This window comes from Mesocricetus auratus, unplaced genomic scaffold, assembly GCF_017639785.1.
Source record: "Mesocricetus auratus isolate SY011 unplaced genomic scaffold, BCM_Maur_2.0 Super-Scaffold_100021, whole genome shotgun sequence".
In the NCBI taxonomy this organism is placed as follows: Eukaryota; Metazoa; Chordata; class Mammalia; order Rodentia; family Cricetidae; genus Mesocricetus; species Mesocricetus auratus.
This window is the reverse complement of record NW_024429202.1, coordinates 18,594,701-18,611,388: the sequence shown is the minus strand read 5'-3', so window position 1 is coordinate 18,611,388 and position 16,688 is coordinate 18,594,701. Positions and strand designations below refer to the sequence as shown.

Sequence of the window (16,688 nt, the reverse complement as noted above, 5' to 3'; positions counted from 1 at the left end):
CAAATGCTGGGGAGAGGACGGATATACGAGATCACAAGCTCAATAGGCGTCTTCATGGGAGAAAAAAAAATCAATTTTTGGGGGGGGGAGGAAGACAGAAAAATCTCTTAATTTCAGAGTATGTATTTTATCATTAAAACAAATGGATCATAGACTAGAGCGAAAAAGCAATGTTAGTACCAAACTTTGAGGTAGAATGTAATTTGAGCAAGATGACTCATGCATGTAATCCCAGAACTCGGGAGGGAGAGGCAGGCAGATTCCTAAGAGTTTAAAGACAGACTGATCTACATAGTGAGTTAAATGCCAGCCAGGACTATATAGTGAATACCTATCTCAAAGAGAATAATTTAAAAAGTAAGTAAAGCGTCAGAAACTTTTAAAGATATTTTCCACACACACTGAGCAGTGCAGATGTGTGAACCAACTATCTAGACCTTCATCAACAAGGCTGACGTAGATGCTTCATGTTTAAAAATATTAAGCAAAAGGTAGTTTTCTTATTCTGAATTACATCAACTTCTGACAAATACCAAAGTGCTAATTAATGACTTTCATATCTCATTTAAAGAAAAAGAGGTGTGTTTCTCTCCTTACATATATGTTAAATTATTTGAAACCTATGTCTATCCCCCAGGGACTTCCTTCTGACATTCCTGCCTTATTTCTAGCTAAGGAACAGAATATTGGTGAGAATTCAGCTCTATTCAGGAACAACACATTTATATAACGAATAGAAATACATGTCAAGTCGATTGTGCTAGAGGTCTCCAATAGGAAAATTGGAAGAGGGGAAAATAGCAGCCGGGAATCTTCCAGCCCATCACTGTTTTAGTCTATTGTCTATGACCATGACAAAATACTTGACATAATAAACTCCTAAGGAAGAATGGTTTATTTTGGCTTACAGGTTTAGTTCCTGGTCAGCTAGCCTCAAGCATTTGATCACTGACAAGGCAATGTGTCACAGACATGTAATGGAGCAAACCGCTCACCTCACAGCTGTCAGGAAGTTGACAGTGCTGATGGCAAGACTTCTATGGAAGTTTTGAAAGGATTCATAGTCTCCCAGAAGTGCCAGAGTTGGACACTAAGCATCTAATAAATTACCTGCTGGGAACACTTATTCAAACCACAGTCTTTATATTAGAAGTGAACAAGTAGAGATCTTTGAGTAGGTAACACAACTAAGAACAAAAATTTTCTAAGGAATCTACAGCCCAGCCAGGTTGAAAGATAAAAGGTAAATTCTAAAATTTTACAAATGAGTAATAAATACTGAAATTTAAAAATCAATAATACAGTTTTCAACAGGATATAAAAAGAAGTAGAAACATTTTCAAGTTATTTTAAAGATAGTATAGTGAATATAATAAACATTGACAGAAATATAAATAGTTCACGAGCTAGAAAATTGAGTAATGGGAAAATATCACTTTTCCACAAATTACTTTCAGATCTTATAAATTCAGAATAACCCTAGTGGACATTTCAACAGGTGCTTTACAGAATTATGAATTTATTCTAAAATCTACATGGAAATGGAAATGATCTCCCATAACTCTGAAAGAGGATGATGAAATGAAAGAATTTCTGCCTGACTTCATGATGGACTACAAAGTTCCATTAACGAAGCTTCAGCACAAGGACACACAGACCAGTGGGACAGAGCCGGGAAATATCGGACAGTTATCCCAAAAGAGGGATAGCTGCCCAAGTCCAAGGAGGGAAGGATAATCTCTATGCAAACTTTGCTGGAGCAGATGGGCATCAGTATAAAAATAAACTTAAGTCACAAAATTTACTCAACACTGACCACAGACCTGAACTTGGGGATAAATTATAGAATTTCTACAAGACAATGAAGGAGAAAACTATAAAAATTTCTGGGAACAGTACAAACAGGGAATAAATAAATTGGATTTCACCAAAATACAAGGAGTATTTGTACAATGGTGTTAATTTTTTTAAAAATGCCACAAATTGTGAAAAGATATCAACAGTGAATATATTTGACAAAATCCTTGACATAGAATTCTTAATGAATTTATAAACCATCACAGTAGAAAAATTCAGTATGATTATACACTGTAGTACGTATTGAGATGTCATCATAAATGTAATTTATTAACTAAAACAGGTATTTAAGAGGAAAACTGATTTAGACAATGTTCAAGAGATTTATATACACATTTTATAGATCTACAACCACATAAAACAATATCATTATCCAGTTGATAAATGGAAATTAGAAAAAAAATACATGAGCTGCTATATTCCTTAGAATAGCAATTCTCAAAAACACTATGTAAGAGGGACGGTGACATGTCATAACTAAGATCTCACTATTAAATGAATAAAACCACTGTGACCACTGATGGGGGAAAAAAACTTGGACCATTTCTCACAAAGGTGGGCATTAAACATTAGTCGGAAAATCTCTACTGCAAGGTATTTATCCAAGAAAAATCAATGAAAGCCACGCTTGCACAAAGGTTTACTCTGAAAAAAGGAAGTAAGTCAGATAAGCAAACTGTGACATGGACACAGCAGATTACTGCCAGCAGTAAAGCTGAGTGAATGACACAAAGTGAAACAACACGGCGGAACACAGAAACACTGCGGGGCTGGAGAGATGGCTTAGTGGTTAAGCGTGCTCCCGTGACCTCAAAGGACGACTCCCAGCACCCACATTGGGTGGCTCACAGCACCTGGAACTTCGGCTCCACAGATATAAAGGCTTCCTCTGGTTTCCAGGGGTGCTTGTACACCCATGACATGTGTTCACAAGATAAGAACATAGATAAAAATAAATCTTCAAAAACATATGACACTGTGCTGTGGCAAAGCTGTCATTTCTGTTTCACTCCTATGAAATTCTTGGAAGCTTAAACTAAACTGTGAAAGACCACTACACCTGGTGGATTTAGAGACATGTGGGTGTTCTATGCATCGACACAGCTATCGATCTGTACACTTAGTGAAATTGATTTAAACATATGTGCTGTGGGATAACCCTTATGTATGCTGTGAATATATGTTGCTTTCATTGGTTGATAATAAAAGCTGCTTATAGCAAGGCATTACATAGCTGGGTGGGAAATCCAAGCGGAGATACAGGGAGAAGAAGGGTGGAGTCAGGGGCAGATGCCAGTCAGCAGCTAGAGCAGCAAGATGTACTAGATCACAGGTAAAGCCATGAGCCACAGGGCAATATATAGATTAATAGAAACGGGTTAAGCTAGATAACAAGCCTAAGCAATAGGCCAAACAGTTTATAATTAACATTAAGCTTCTGTGTGATTATTTGGGACTGGGTGGTCAGGAAGCGAAATCGCTGCTCCATTTACATGCATGCTTGGTGAAAAACACGTGCTCACATGAAGGCAGATGATGACAGAGATCGCATTTTATTATAAATGTTCATTGGATGCTACAAAGAACTTAGTAATAAAGTTAAGATTTTTAGTGCAATAAATCACCGTGGGAGGAAAGACCAAGGTGGGGTCCTTTAACTATTTCATTCTGGGCTAAGTGCAAGGTTCAATGGCAGAGCACTTGCTTACCCTGCAGAAGTCCTGAATCCTAGCTGCAACACCACAAAAAATACACAAAAAATCAAGCAAGCATCCTAAGAGATGGTCAGAAAGCTGACCACTTTAGAAGAATTACCTGATTTCACGGACAATATATTCTTATTTTTAAAATGTCAAAAGAGGCACTTTTATGGTAGTAAGTAAAATAGTGCCAAAATTCAACCTGTCTGACCCATCTTTTATGGCATTCTCTGAAACACTGTTTTACTTTGTGTTTTTGAGAGTCTCGTCATGTAGCTCCGGCTGGCCTTGAACTCACAAGTTCCAGTCTACCAAGTATGGGGATTAGAGACCTATGTCACCCCACACCTGTCTGAAACATTTATCTTAAAATTTAGGCCAACCTGTTTTCTAACTTCCCAGCTAACTTTACTTGGAGTGAATCTACGCAGTGTGCACCATAAATTCCAACTTGTATATTACTGTGTATAAAACCCTGATGTCTAAAAGTCACCCAGATATAGAACAGGTAAACTTGGATCTGCAGCTAACAGTGTCAGTTACTTCTCAGTCTGAGTCACCATCATTTACCTTAAATTCAGGTACCATCATAGCAAAGAATGGAAGGCTAACAAACAACAGATTCAGAAAGGGAGAAAGTAATGGTTTCCCGTTAACAGTGCTTTACATGCCTCTAGACACTCATCTACCAGGGCAATCTGTTACTTTTAGACAGAGTTCCTGCGCCCTAGTATGCATCCACACTCTCCCATATACAGCACAGGACAGACCCACAAAACATGCTAAGAGCTTATTATAGTACTTTACTTTCATTTGAGTTTTCTAATGACACATTACAAGGAGTACGTGGTTGCATGCTTTGTTCAAACTACCAAATCACAGAGCAGGGACTCAAACTTGATTATTTCAACTCCAAAGTCCATGCTCTTAAATTGCCACAGTGCAATACTGCCAAGAGAGAATTCAATCTCCCTTAAGAGGTCTATACAGGCTTGCAAAACAGTGAGAGGGTAATTTTTTTAAAACTCCATTTACCTTCAGGGGGCGCAGGGCACCACAAAATTTCGTCCACCAGCTGTTTTCAATGAATTCTAAGTGCCGGTCCCTTTTCCTAAGCGTTCGTAATCTTTCTTCACATTGCTTTAAGGTTCGTCTATCCCTTGCTGGCAAAGGTCGACCATCTTTGCTCTACAAATAATAGAACAAAATGAAGGGTGTTTTTTTTCTTTCAAATCATTAAAGTCTTAACAAAACAATCCAGCAGCTTTTTAAAAAGTTGGACACTCTACAGGCAAATGCATGATCCAACAATGTAAAGGAGCAGCCTGATGTACGCTTCTGAAGTGTTCCTAATACGTGCTGCAGATATAGCGATCATGAAGGCATTCGATAAAAGCAAACCCAGAACGCAGGAAGAAAGAACACAACTGCTTTTATTAGAAGAACAAATACTCTCTTGGGGCTCTATTTTAAAGATGTGAAGACACTAAGAACAGGGGGACATCCATATTGTTCTTATTAAGGCACAAAACATGCTCGCCAGCACATGCTAGCTACTACAGCCTCAACGTGAAATAACAAAATGAAGATAGTATCTTTTGGAGGAGCCTCCCACCGTTATAAACATCTCTCCATGGTTTGTGCCAGGCCCTCCTGAGACCAAGCAACCTCTTTCATAGCTTAGTGGGCCACTCTAGTTAGAGTTCACAAGGCCCGAGTGTTGAACGGTGGAGCAGGGCTCAAGGTTTCAGAGCGGAACAGTGTCTCCAACTGGAAGCCAGCAAGAGCCCATCCAGGTTCCATTTTGGCAAAGAATTTGGCTGCGCTCTGCCCAGATACTGAAACTTGAGAAGGCTAAGCTCCACAGTAAAGGACTGCACTGTGTGGTGAAGAAAGCTTGAAGACAGAATATTCTTCACACTGGGACAGGACTACTGCTCAGTCTTCTTAGATTTATGCAGATGGAGCAATGAAGAGTTTGGGGGAGCATGAGGAGTTCAAAGTTGTGCCCGAGATGGATACAGACAAATGTCCTAAGTGTTTCTGAGAACAGCACCACTGTAGAGCAATTACAGGCTCACGATAGCTGGTAGAGAAGGGGCTAGAAGGCAATTCTCTGCCTATTGAGAATTCCGAGAAGCCATACTTCAAATCCATCTGAAAGATGATGTCTGGAAAGATAGCTCCTTTAGGGCACTCTGCTAGAAATGACCATCAAAGGAAGTGCCTTCCCAGACTGTCAAAGATACACAGAGGCCACTGCATATGTGGTTCAGGGGACCAGGGTATATCATGGCTGGCATCAGAAGGTGGTACTGTACTCACAATGATGGTTTTGCAAGTATGTAGGATGCGAGAATAGGTTACATGAGGCTTACAGCGGGGTTTGGACAGTCATGGAGGCCTGGCAACATGGATCAGGGTTGGTATTTCTACAGAGAGCTCCTGAGCAGGCTCTTCATGGAGTTGTGAAGGCAAAGCCTAAAGTGGGATGGAAACCCCGGGATACTGGAGCTGCCACAAAGGTGAGGATCTGCCGGGGAAAGACTGCTGTGGATACTGAGTGGAAGCAAACTGAGCGTCACACGTGCCACCTGTAATAGAGCAGGATAATAGAGCAGGAAGAGGAGAGCCACTCGTGCTCATTTTAAGAGGTGCTGCCACCATGAGCCCTAGACGCCAAACCTGGGACTTCAGGTTGGTGTCCCTGCCCACGTTCCTTGCCCCTTCTGTTCTTCTTTGTTGTCACGGAAGTATCTACTCTATGCCACCATACGCTGGAATTTTTAACCCGACTCTGTTATTTTACAAGGTCTCATAGAGAAGAGGCTGTATCCTCCTTCGTCAAGACTCTGTCTGGCACTGTAGCAGTGTTAGGACTCTTAAGATGCCAGGGACTCTTAAAAGCAGACTAGCTGACCTTCATAGTATGAGAAGGGGGTACTGTATGGGTTACAGTAATCTTTTTGAGCATCATGTTAATAAAAGTTGGGCTTTTGATGGGTAATTTCATTATGAATTTATTGAGTTAGGAAAACATGTATATATAGCCTTGATGAGACACACTTTTGGATATCTCTGAGGACTACTTTAAAGGGGATTAACTGAGGGAAAAAAAAGAAAAAGAAAAGAAGACTACCCTTGAAAATAGGCAGCACTAGATGAAAAAGGAAAAAGGAGAAAACCAGTTAGTTATGTAACAGCATGCCCATTTCTCTGTGTCGTGGCCCACCCAGATAAGAGAAGCAGACTCACATCCCTGAATCGAGAAGTGCTCCATGAAGTATTTGTCTCACAGGATACAAACAACGTAAAAAGTTCTGGGTGTGTCAATGGCAAACTCAGATCGTGACGGATGACACAGAGAAGGTAACTATGCTTCCAATGACAAGACAGGCGCTCACTTTTGATCGAATCGCTTGGATGTGCTGCTCCACTTCTTCAATGTCTTCGGTGTTCTCCAGGCGTTCGTAAGCAGCATTTCTAGTGCCTTTTATCAGATTTAAAGGCAGTGCTGACATGCCATATGCCTGAAAGGAACATGTACATGTTTTAATAAAGCTACTCAAAGCATCTTCTACACAGTTTTCAGGTTCAAAATGGTGTCCTTCAGAGTAATAATATATAATCTTTCTCATATTTCTCCTAAGCACACAACCATGGTGCCTTACTCATTCTCCCCGTAGACAGGAAGGGGCGTGAACTGGGCTCCTCATTCTGTGCTGGGCAGCTGAGTTCTTTAACAAGTTAACTCCAGAACCGCTTCACTAGGAATATATTGTTTTAGTCATTATTTACAACACGCTCCCAATTAACAGTCTGCTGTCAAAGCCCAAGCTGTATACATTTGCCTGATGATTCTGCTGGTCTGATCTAGTTCACGTCTATCTTCTATGCTGTTTCAAAGTGATCATACTCTGCCCACACCGGACCATGTTATCTTCTAATTAATAGCCTTTAAGAGTCTCCAGGACTCATGAAGATATCATCCAAAATCTTCTCACAGGAGAGGATTCTGGGAAAGTACTTTGAGGGCCAGTGCAGAAGATGAGGAGAGAAACAGCACATGGCACCATCAACTGCTACTGTAGCCTCAGTGTCCTACTCATCCATCCATTTTTAACATGCAGAGATCTTCTCTGAATCTCACTTAGGATTGCGTTAGGAAGGAGTGTTATTAATCTCTTAACATGAGCTAGAGTTCTTGTAGCAATCTTGCATAGCCATCATCTTGTTAACCTTACCCCACAAGTCTCAAAACGCTCTAGTGGCCCAATTCAAACTCTGCTATGTCACTCTTTAATATATGTAGTGCCCTCCTCTGAGCGCCACTTACTGCCCTGCCTCATTAGAAAACTCCGGCACATTCCAAGCCAGCTTAATTACACCATGTCTGAGAAATTTCCCCTGATTTGCAAATGTGCCCAGCTTATAATAAACAACAATGTGTAGTCAACATTATTGGCCTGCCAAACTTGGCTAATCAGGCTTCTAAGCTAGAGCCGAATAACAAGAGCGGAGACCGTTTGATATGTCCAGAGGAGGTCCCAATTCTTTTTCCTCCTGTCTTTATTCTAAAGCATTTACTACGATGATAAAATAATCTGCCTGTGAGGACAGCACTTGCTTAAAGGCCTTTAAGAAGAGAGACCTCTTCACATGGAGTTACTGTCTTATACACACTGATTTACTTATCAGAAGAGCTGGTGTGAACTACTAAATAGTGTCATACAAAGTCCTTTAGAAAATAAAAATACTCCAGTGGTAACAACCCGTTTAAAAAGGGCACCAGGGCACTGCACCTCTATTGGAAGTCTCACTGATGGTAGCAAATACAATACAGTCACCACTGGCTTGGCTACCCAGCTTTGGCTTGCTTCTAAGTAGCATGTTTAAGTTTCAATGCTTATCAAAAATTTAACTAGAATGTTTAGATTTTGGTAAACTTGAAATAAACATTTTAAAACATTAAGGTTTCTAAATAATCTTTTGAATTTAACTTCTTATCTCAGGGGAAGGGGGGGGGATGCACAAAAGCACTTTCATTGCTTACTACTGCCCTCCAGTGGATTTCTAGGAAATGGCAAGTCTAACGGGATAGGCGTTTAAAATGCTTCTAGGTTAGCCCTAATTGCCTCCAATTTTTGTTGTTTTGTTTTGCTTCCAAGCATAAATCAACAACCAAAGTGTTTTAAAACATTATGTATAAAGTTCAAACATTTCTTCCATCATATTCCACTGCTCAGTTTAGAATGGAAATTTTCTATATATGTTACTCCTTAGACTGTTTCCAACTCAAGCCTCTGGGATTTTCGCTAAGGTTCAACAACAAGCCATGTAGAATTAACAAGCATGTCCCATGCATCGAGAGCCCATGGAACACATGCTGTAGCCCAGGCCTTCCTCATAAGGCCACATCCATTTTCTCACATTTACTGTCAGTGAAGTCTGCGTGTGCCCTGACACGGACCACCTTATAACTGCTGAGACACAAGCCGCGACACGGCAGTGTCCCTAGCACAATCGCAAACTCAGTCCTGCTTACGGAAGTCACCTTCCTTGAGTTACATGCGTTGCTGATATAAAATACTGAGTTTAACTACCACCTGCATTTCTAAGGCACGACACAGAAACAGTGCATACAGACCAGAGGAGAACAAAGCAGCATTTTTCTACTTAAGGACTGCCTTAATGGTGAGATAAACAGCAGCAAAACAATGTAAATGCACAGAACAGTGCGTTAGAAGCTGAAAGCAGATCCCAAACATGAAAATAGAATACTCCAAAACAGGCAGACTACTAGTTCTCAACAGCATGAAATATTATTGCACTACATTTATTACTCATGGCCACTAATAAACAATCTATATTAAATGTACATAGGGTAGGATAATGTATGCTTATTATTTATGAGCACCTTAAAGGACATTTTTAAAGATTCCCTGATGAGTATGCAGTTAGCAATCTTGTCTCTAAGCACACCACTCATCATATTTGATATGGAAATATCTTTTTTATTTATTTTTATTTTTAAATTTAAATTAGAAGCAAGGTTGCTTCACAAGTCAGTTCCAGGTCCCTCTCCCTTTCCCTCCCCTCTTCCCGTGCCCTCCCATCAACCCCCCCAATATCCCCTCATTTCCCAGGGAGGGTGAGGCCCTCCATGGGGGTGTCCATAGTCTGTCATTTCATCCAGAGCAGGGCCTAGACACTCCCCCAAGAGTTCAGGGTGAGAGTGCATCTCTCATTGTTGGATGGGAGTCCAAAGTCAATTTGTATACCCGGGATAAATACTGATCTACTATCCAAGGCTCAATAGATTACCTAGGCCACCTCACTGACACCCACATTCAGGGGGTCTTGATCAGTCCCATGCTGGAATCCCAGGTATCATGGAGTACTATTCAGCAGAAAAAACAAACAAACAAACAATGGAATCCTGAAATTTGCAGGTAAATGGATGACACTAGAAGAAACCATCCTGAGCGAGGTAACCCAGTCACAAAAAGAGAAACATGGCATGTACTCTCTCATATATGGATTTTAGACATAGATCTGGGGAGTGCCAGCCTACAATCCCATGGCCAGAGAGTCCGGGAAACAGAACCTTCATTCAGAGACTCCCACGGCTAAGCACTGAGCTGAACTCAAGGAATCCAGTAACAGAGAGGGAGGACTGATGACCAAAGGGATTAAGACTGGGCTGGTATGGAAATATCTTGATTCAACGTTGCCCCACTTGGTGGCACCAAGAAAATCTACAATATCTGCATAGATATGTATTTCCTGAGAGTTCATTTGTTACATTTGAAAGTTATCAGATCACCTTTCAACTTAAGCTTAAAATAATAAGCAGATTAAAATAGTTTGTCATTCTCCTAAAACGGACTATGAAATGACATAGCTAATGCTTAAGACACAGTACAATGTCAGTAGCTAAGTGAAATATAAATAATCAACTAGCTTCTAAACTAAATACGTATAAAATTCACATATATAGTATTATAACATTTTATACACACACACATTGAGATGACAAAGTAGGTTAGAGAATTCTTGAATATGAGATACACAGTAAGAACTTCCATTTTATTGTGCATGAAACCCACACTTGATTGATATAGAAATGACTGTAAATTCAATATGAAAAAATAGTTATAAATTCTGGAACAGAATTTCCTATTTAGCTGATTCTTTATATTCAGGGTCAAAATACTCTACGTCTTAATATCTCACTTTGATACTAAAATTAAAATTAAACCCCCTCCAGCTTTATAAATATCTATCATGCCTTCTTTCACACTATATAACACAAAAGACCAACCAAGCCTTCCCAGGATGAGGCTGGAAAAACTTTGCAGCTCAACTGTAAACAAATACAATAATTAGTAATATTAATTACCTACTTACACGAAAGGCACTCATTAATTTTCAAAAGAATTGGTGCAGTTTCTGATTAGACTTTTAAAAAGGTGAGATTACTGCCCATTTCTACCAGGGAAGCACGTGATCAGATAGCAGATGTCATCTAAAAACCCATACAAACTAACTTAGCTATGTACGTACGCTCTCCTCCTTCCCACTGTCAATGTCAATTGAGCCGATCCCTGAGTTAGGTGTGAAATATTATCTCACTGTGCTTCAAGCATATTTTTCAGTGCTATTTAAATGATATTTATTCTCTTTCCACATCCTCCCAATTCCAACTAACCATCAATTATGAATACATCTCTGACTTGCACATCTTTGAATAATTCATTTCCTTACTCTTCGTGATATAATTGCTTTGTGCATGTTTTTACTTCCACAGAGAGAAGACAGAAGTAGAAATTGCAGTTTGGTTTATATAAAACTAAATATTTAGCAAAGTTAACAACAACTATTTCACAAGGAGTCAGTGGATTCTAAGACTTAGTACACTGGTTAGTTAAACCATCACACCTAACTTGCAGACTATTATTCCATCTCCATCATGAAGAAACTGAGATGATAAGGTAGGTTAGGAAATCCCTGAATGTGAGATGCACAGTAAGAACCTGCATTGTGCTGTATGTTTAGTTTAAAGAAAAGCTGCAGCCCCTAGGAGTTTGAACCCTAGAGACTCCTCAGAAACCTCTTCCTTGGCTTTGGGATTCAGCACTCCTTCCTTTCTATTCAGCAACTACTCTGTGGCCCTTGGTTCCCAATCCTAGCACAGGTTACCCTGGTTATTTTATCACTATCTTTAAGGTCACTCTTCTGTAGTTGAGAAAAGTTGCTTTAAGAATGTCCCAATCCGCTTCTTCTACTTCGGAAAACACCAAATGGCGGATGACGCCGGTGCAGCGGGAGGGCCCGGAGGACCCGGGGGCCCAGGATTAGGTGGCCGCTTCCTCGGAGGCTTTGGCAGTGGCCTCAGGGGCTGTGGTCGTGGTTGAGGCCATGGCCATGGTCAAGGCCCCGGGACTCGTGGAGGTAAAGCCGAAGACAAGGAGTGGATCCCTGTCACCAAGCTGGGCCGCCTGGTTAAGGACATGAAGATCAAGTCCCTGGAGGAGATCTACCTGTTCTCCCTGCCCATTAAGGAAGCCCAGATTATTGATTTTTTTCTGGGTGCATCTCTAAAGGATGAGGTTCTAAAAATCATGCCAGTACAGAAGCAGACTCGGGCTGGCCAGCACACCAGGTTCAAGGCTTTTGTCGCTATTGGGGACTACAACGGTCATGTTGGTCTTGGTGTGAAGTGCTCCAAGGAGGTAGCCACAGCCATCCAGGGGCCATCATCTTGGCCAAGCTTTCCATTGTCCCTGTGCGGAGAGGCTACTAGGGGAACAAGATTGGCAAGCCCCACACTGTCCCATGCAAAGTGACGGGCCGCTGTGCCTCTGTGTTGGTGCGTCTCATCCCTGCCCCCAGAGGCACTGGCATCGTCTCTGCTCCTGTGCCCAAGAAGCTACTGATGATGGCCGGTATTGATGGCTGCTACACGTCAGCCAGGGGCTGCACTGCCACCCTGGGCAACTTTGCCAAGGCCACCTTTGATGCCATCTCCAAGACCTACAGCTACCTGACCCCTGACCTCTGGAAAGAGACTGTGTTCACCAAGTCTCCTTAACAGGAATTCACAGACCATCTTGTGAAAGCCCACACCAGAGTCTCTGTTCAGAGGACCCAGGCTTCAGCTGTGGCCACCACATAAGGGTTTTCATACAAGAAAAATAAAGTGAATTAAGTCTGTTAAAAAAAAAAAAAAGAATGTCCCAATCCAACATGATCATTTGGTTTGAATGAATGAATGAAAAATTTCAAAGTTCCCATTTGATCAACACAAAATATTAAACATATTTCTCTGTGGGCCAGAGAGATGGCTCCGTAGTAAAGAACACTGGCTGCTCTTGCAAGAGGACCAATGTCCGTTTCCCAGCACTCACACAGCAGCTCACAACTAACCACAAGTCCAGTTCCAGATCTGGTTCCTTCTGACCTCTGCAGGCACCAGCACACAAGTGGTGCACATGCATGCAGGCAAAACACCCACACACAAAATAAAGTTAGTTAATTAATTAGAAACATGTTTCTCTATATCATAACACTGCTCTTGCAGGAAGCTGTCTTTCAGATGGTCTTAGTGATGTCATTCATTTTCCTCCTCACTCACAAATCAGAATTCAGGTTATCACCTGACCCCTCCCATCCCATACTCCCGGTAGTCTTTTTTTAAGGACACCTGTGTAGCAACAGCCTTGGCAGATACAGGAAGTATGTTCCTTTGGGACAAGGGGCAGCCATGTGTACTGTTCATATAAATGATTCAGCCTCCCTGAGCCAGAATTCCTTTTCTACGATGCATTGCGCCATGTTTCCTTTGGTTCTACTCACAACTGCTGGTGGGAACTGAAACCCGGGAACCCTGAACAGGACAACGAGTCTACGAGTGCTGCTGCCCGATGACACAGTTTTTTTTTTCAGACTCAGAAGTCTTACATCATCTGAAGAATCCACAGAACTGTGGCAGCTAAAGCAGGATGGACTCTGGGCCTTTCATGGTTCTTGACAGTGGCATTACATGTCAGTTTTGGTTTTTTGTTCGTTTATTTCTCCTGACTAATCTGTTATCCACTGCTTATCACATTTCCCTGTAATTACCAAAGTACTTCTATAAACAATTCCCCTTGAACGTCACAAACACCTGTGAGACTTTTCTATTCCCACTTAATCTAGAAGACACAGACTCAAGAAGGTTAAGAAACAAACTCAAAATCAATATGACAGACCAGCCAGATAACACTGACAAGAGCACCAGGTCTAACTCCCGATTGGTTTACAGTATGTGCTTTCTTTTCAAAAGACGAAAAATTAACAAGCTATAAACATACTCTGTGAGGTAGACGATAACCACCCACTAGTAGCAGATGGCAAACTCCTTATGTATAATACATTAAAACAGAAAACTGAGAGTGAATAAAAACTAAGTACCTAAAAAAGCACCTCAAGATATTTAAATGTAAGTGTCTCAGAATATTTTTTAAATTGTGTGTGTGTGTGTGTGTGTGTGTGTGTGTGTGTGTGTGTGTGTGTTTGGACATGTGTGTGTATAATTAGTGGGAGTTGGTTCTCTCTATCATGTGGGTTTCAGAAATCAAACTCAGAATATTACTCTTGGTGGCAGATACCTTTACCCACTAAGCAATCTTGCCACCCATGATATTTATATTATTATAATATATATTATTATATATATTAACTATATATAATAAAACATGATTGATCATGTAACATAACTAGATTCTGCTACTATAGTAACAGTCCATTTCTTTTATGCCTAAAGAAAGACATCCAAAAATGTTTCCAAAAGAACAGTATTTCCCATCTTTACAAGAACCAAGAATGCTCTATGCATAATCCCATTAATCTCAAGAGCTTTCAGATCATTTAGATGCTGCTTATGCAGCTCAGTGGGGAAGGGTAAGAAAGAGCACTGACGATGGCCCCTTCCGTCTTAATTTGACCAAACCAAAGAGCAGCCTGTATTCGTAGCAGTTATTTACCACACCTGCTGTTTCCAGGAGAAACTTGAACAAAATCAGAAAGTTAGAAAATGCAGCACCATGAGCTGGGCGTTGGTGGTGCATGCCTTTAATCCCAGCACTCGGGAGGCAGAGGCAGGCAGATCTCTGTGAGTTCGAGGCCAGCCTGGTCTACTGAGAGAGTTCCAGGACAGCCTCCAAAACAATACAGAGAAACCCTGTCTCGAAAAACCAAAAAAAAAAAAAAAAAAAAGAAAAGAAAAGAAAAAGAAAATACAGCACCAGGAACTGTACACTAGAGGAGTGTCAGCATCTGACTGTAAAAGCACATGCTCCCACAGAACTAGTCTGTGAGCTAGTAACACACTAGTCTACGTGTAGTTCAGGGCTCTGGCACATACCAACACTAATTCCCCTATTGTACTGGACAGAACTAGTTGCAATCCACAAGTTCTAAGATTCATTTCTCAGTATTCATTTTGCAAACAGGTAATTGTGGTCAAGTCACTGAAATGTATCATCCTCTTAAGTAAGGAAATCAAGGGAGAGCTAAGACATTGCAGAGGGAAGGACGGTGAGAGATGACTGAAGTACAATCTGCTGCCGAGGGTGATGCTGAAACAGCTCATGGCCCCACTGCACTTACCGTGTATGTTATGGCTGCTAACATTCCAATCAGGGTCAGAGAGCTAATGGAAAATGACAGCGCAGCTAAACCGTCTGTGGAACATGAAAAACACTGTTAATGTACATTTTTACTACTCGAATTTTATATTTATTATAGCAATATAAAATATATAAATCAGGCTTCTTTAGGCATTATGAAGGAATAAAACAAATATATCTTGCTGTGCCCTTCAAGGGCTAAGCCTGTTCAAGAGAGGAATTTCTCCGGTGCAGCAAGTGGGCCCCGAGGACCCGGGGGCCCAGGATTAGGAGGCCTCGGCCGCTTCCACGGAGGCTTCTTCGGCAATGGTCTCAAGGGCCGCGGTCGTGGTCGAGGCCGTGGCCATGGTCGAGGACGCGGGGCTCGTGGAGGTAAAGCCGAAGACAAGGAGTGGATCCCTGTCACCAAGCTGGGCTGCCTGGTTAAGGACATGAAGATCAAGTCCCTGGAGGAGATCTACCTGTTCTCCCTGCCCATTAAGGAATCCGAGATTATTGATTTTTTTCTGGGTGCATCTCTAAAGGATGAGGTTCTAAAAATCATGCCAGTACAGAAGCAGACTCGGGCTGGCCAGCACACCAGGTTCAAGGCTTTTGTCGCTATTGGGGACTACAACGGTCATGTTGATCTTGGTGTTAATTGCTCCAAGGAGGTAGCCAAAGCCATCTGGGGGGCCATCATCTTGGCCAAGCTTTCCATTGTCCCTGTGCGGAGAGGCTACTAGGGGAACAAGATTGGCAAGCCCCACACTGTCCCATGCAAAGTGACGGGCCGCTGTGCCTCTGTGTTGGTGCGTCTCATCCCTGCCCCCAGAGGCACTGGCATCGTCTCTGCTCCTGTGCCCAAGAAGCTACTGATGATGGCCGGTATTGATGGCTGCTACACGTCAGCCAGGGGCTGCACTGCTACCCTGGGCAACTTTGCCAAGGCCATCTTTGATGCCATCTCCAAGACCTACAGCTACCTGACCCCTGACCTCTGGAAAGAGACTGTGTTCACCAAGTCTCCTTAACAGGAATTCACAGACCATCTTGTGAAAGCCCACACCAGAGTCTCTGCTCAGAGGACCCAGGCTCTAGCTGTGGCCACCACATGAGGGTTTTCATACAAGAAAAATAAAGTGAATTAAGTCTGTTAAAAAAAAAAAGAGAAAAAATAATGGAATCATGAGATTCGCAGGCAAATGGATGACACTAGAAGAAACCATCCTGAGTGAGGTAACCCAGTCACAAAAAGAGAAACAAGGCATGTACTCTCTCATATATGGATTTTAGACATAGATCTGGGGAGTGCTAGCCTACAATCCTATGGCCAGAGAGTCTGGGAAACAGAAACTTCATTTAGTGGCTGATCGAAGAAGAGGCAGACTCCCTCGGTTAAGTACTGAGCTGAACTCAAGAAAGCCAGTAACAGAGAGGGAGGACTGATGATCAAAAGGATTAAGACTGGGCTGGTTTA

The 16,688-nt window shown here is 41.7% G+C and overlaps 1 protein-coding gene and 2 pseudogenes across 1 annotated transcript in view; 2 read left to right on the top strand and 1 right to left on the bottom strand.

Moving 5' to 3' along the window:
- Lmbrd1 (LMBR1 domain containing 1) overlaps positions 1-16,688 on the bottom strand; it is an 87,711-nt gene that overhangs the window by 32,399 nt on the left and 38,624 nt on the right. The window contains exons 7-9 of the mRNA XM_005086518.4: positions 15,210-15,283; positions 6,962-7,087; positions 4,593-4,745 (exon numbers count right to left, since the gene is read on the bottom strand). Of these exons, the coding sequence (XP_005086575.1) occupies positions 4,593-4,745; positions 6,962-7,087; positions 15,210-15,283 (353 nt within the window). The remainder of the gene's footprint in view (positions 1-4,592; positions 4,746-6,961; positions 7,088-15,209; positions 15,284-16,688) is intronic.
- LOC121133262 lies at positions 11,607-12,773 on the top strand (annotated as a pseudogene).
- LOC121133365 lies at positions 15,293-16,371 on the top strand (annotated as a pseudogene).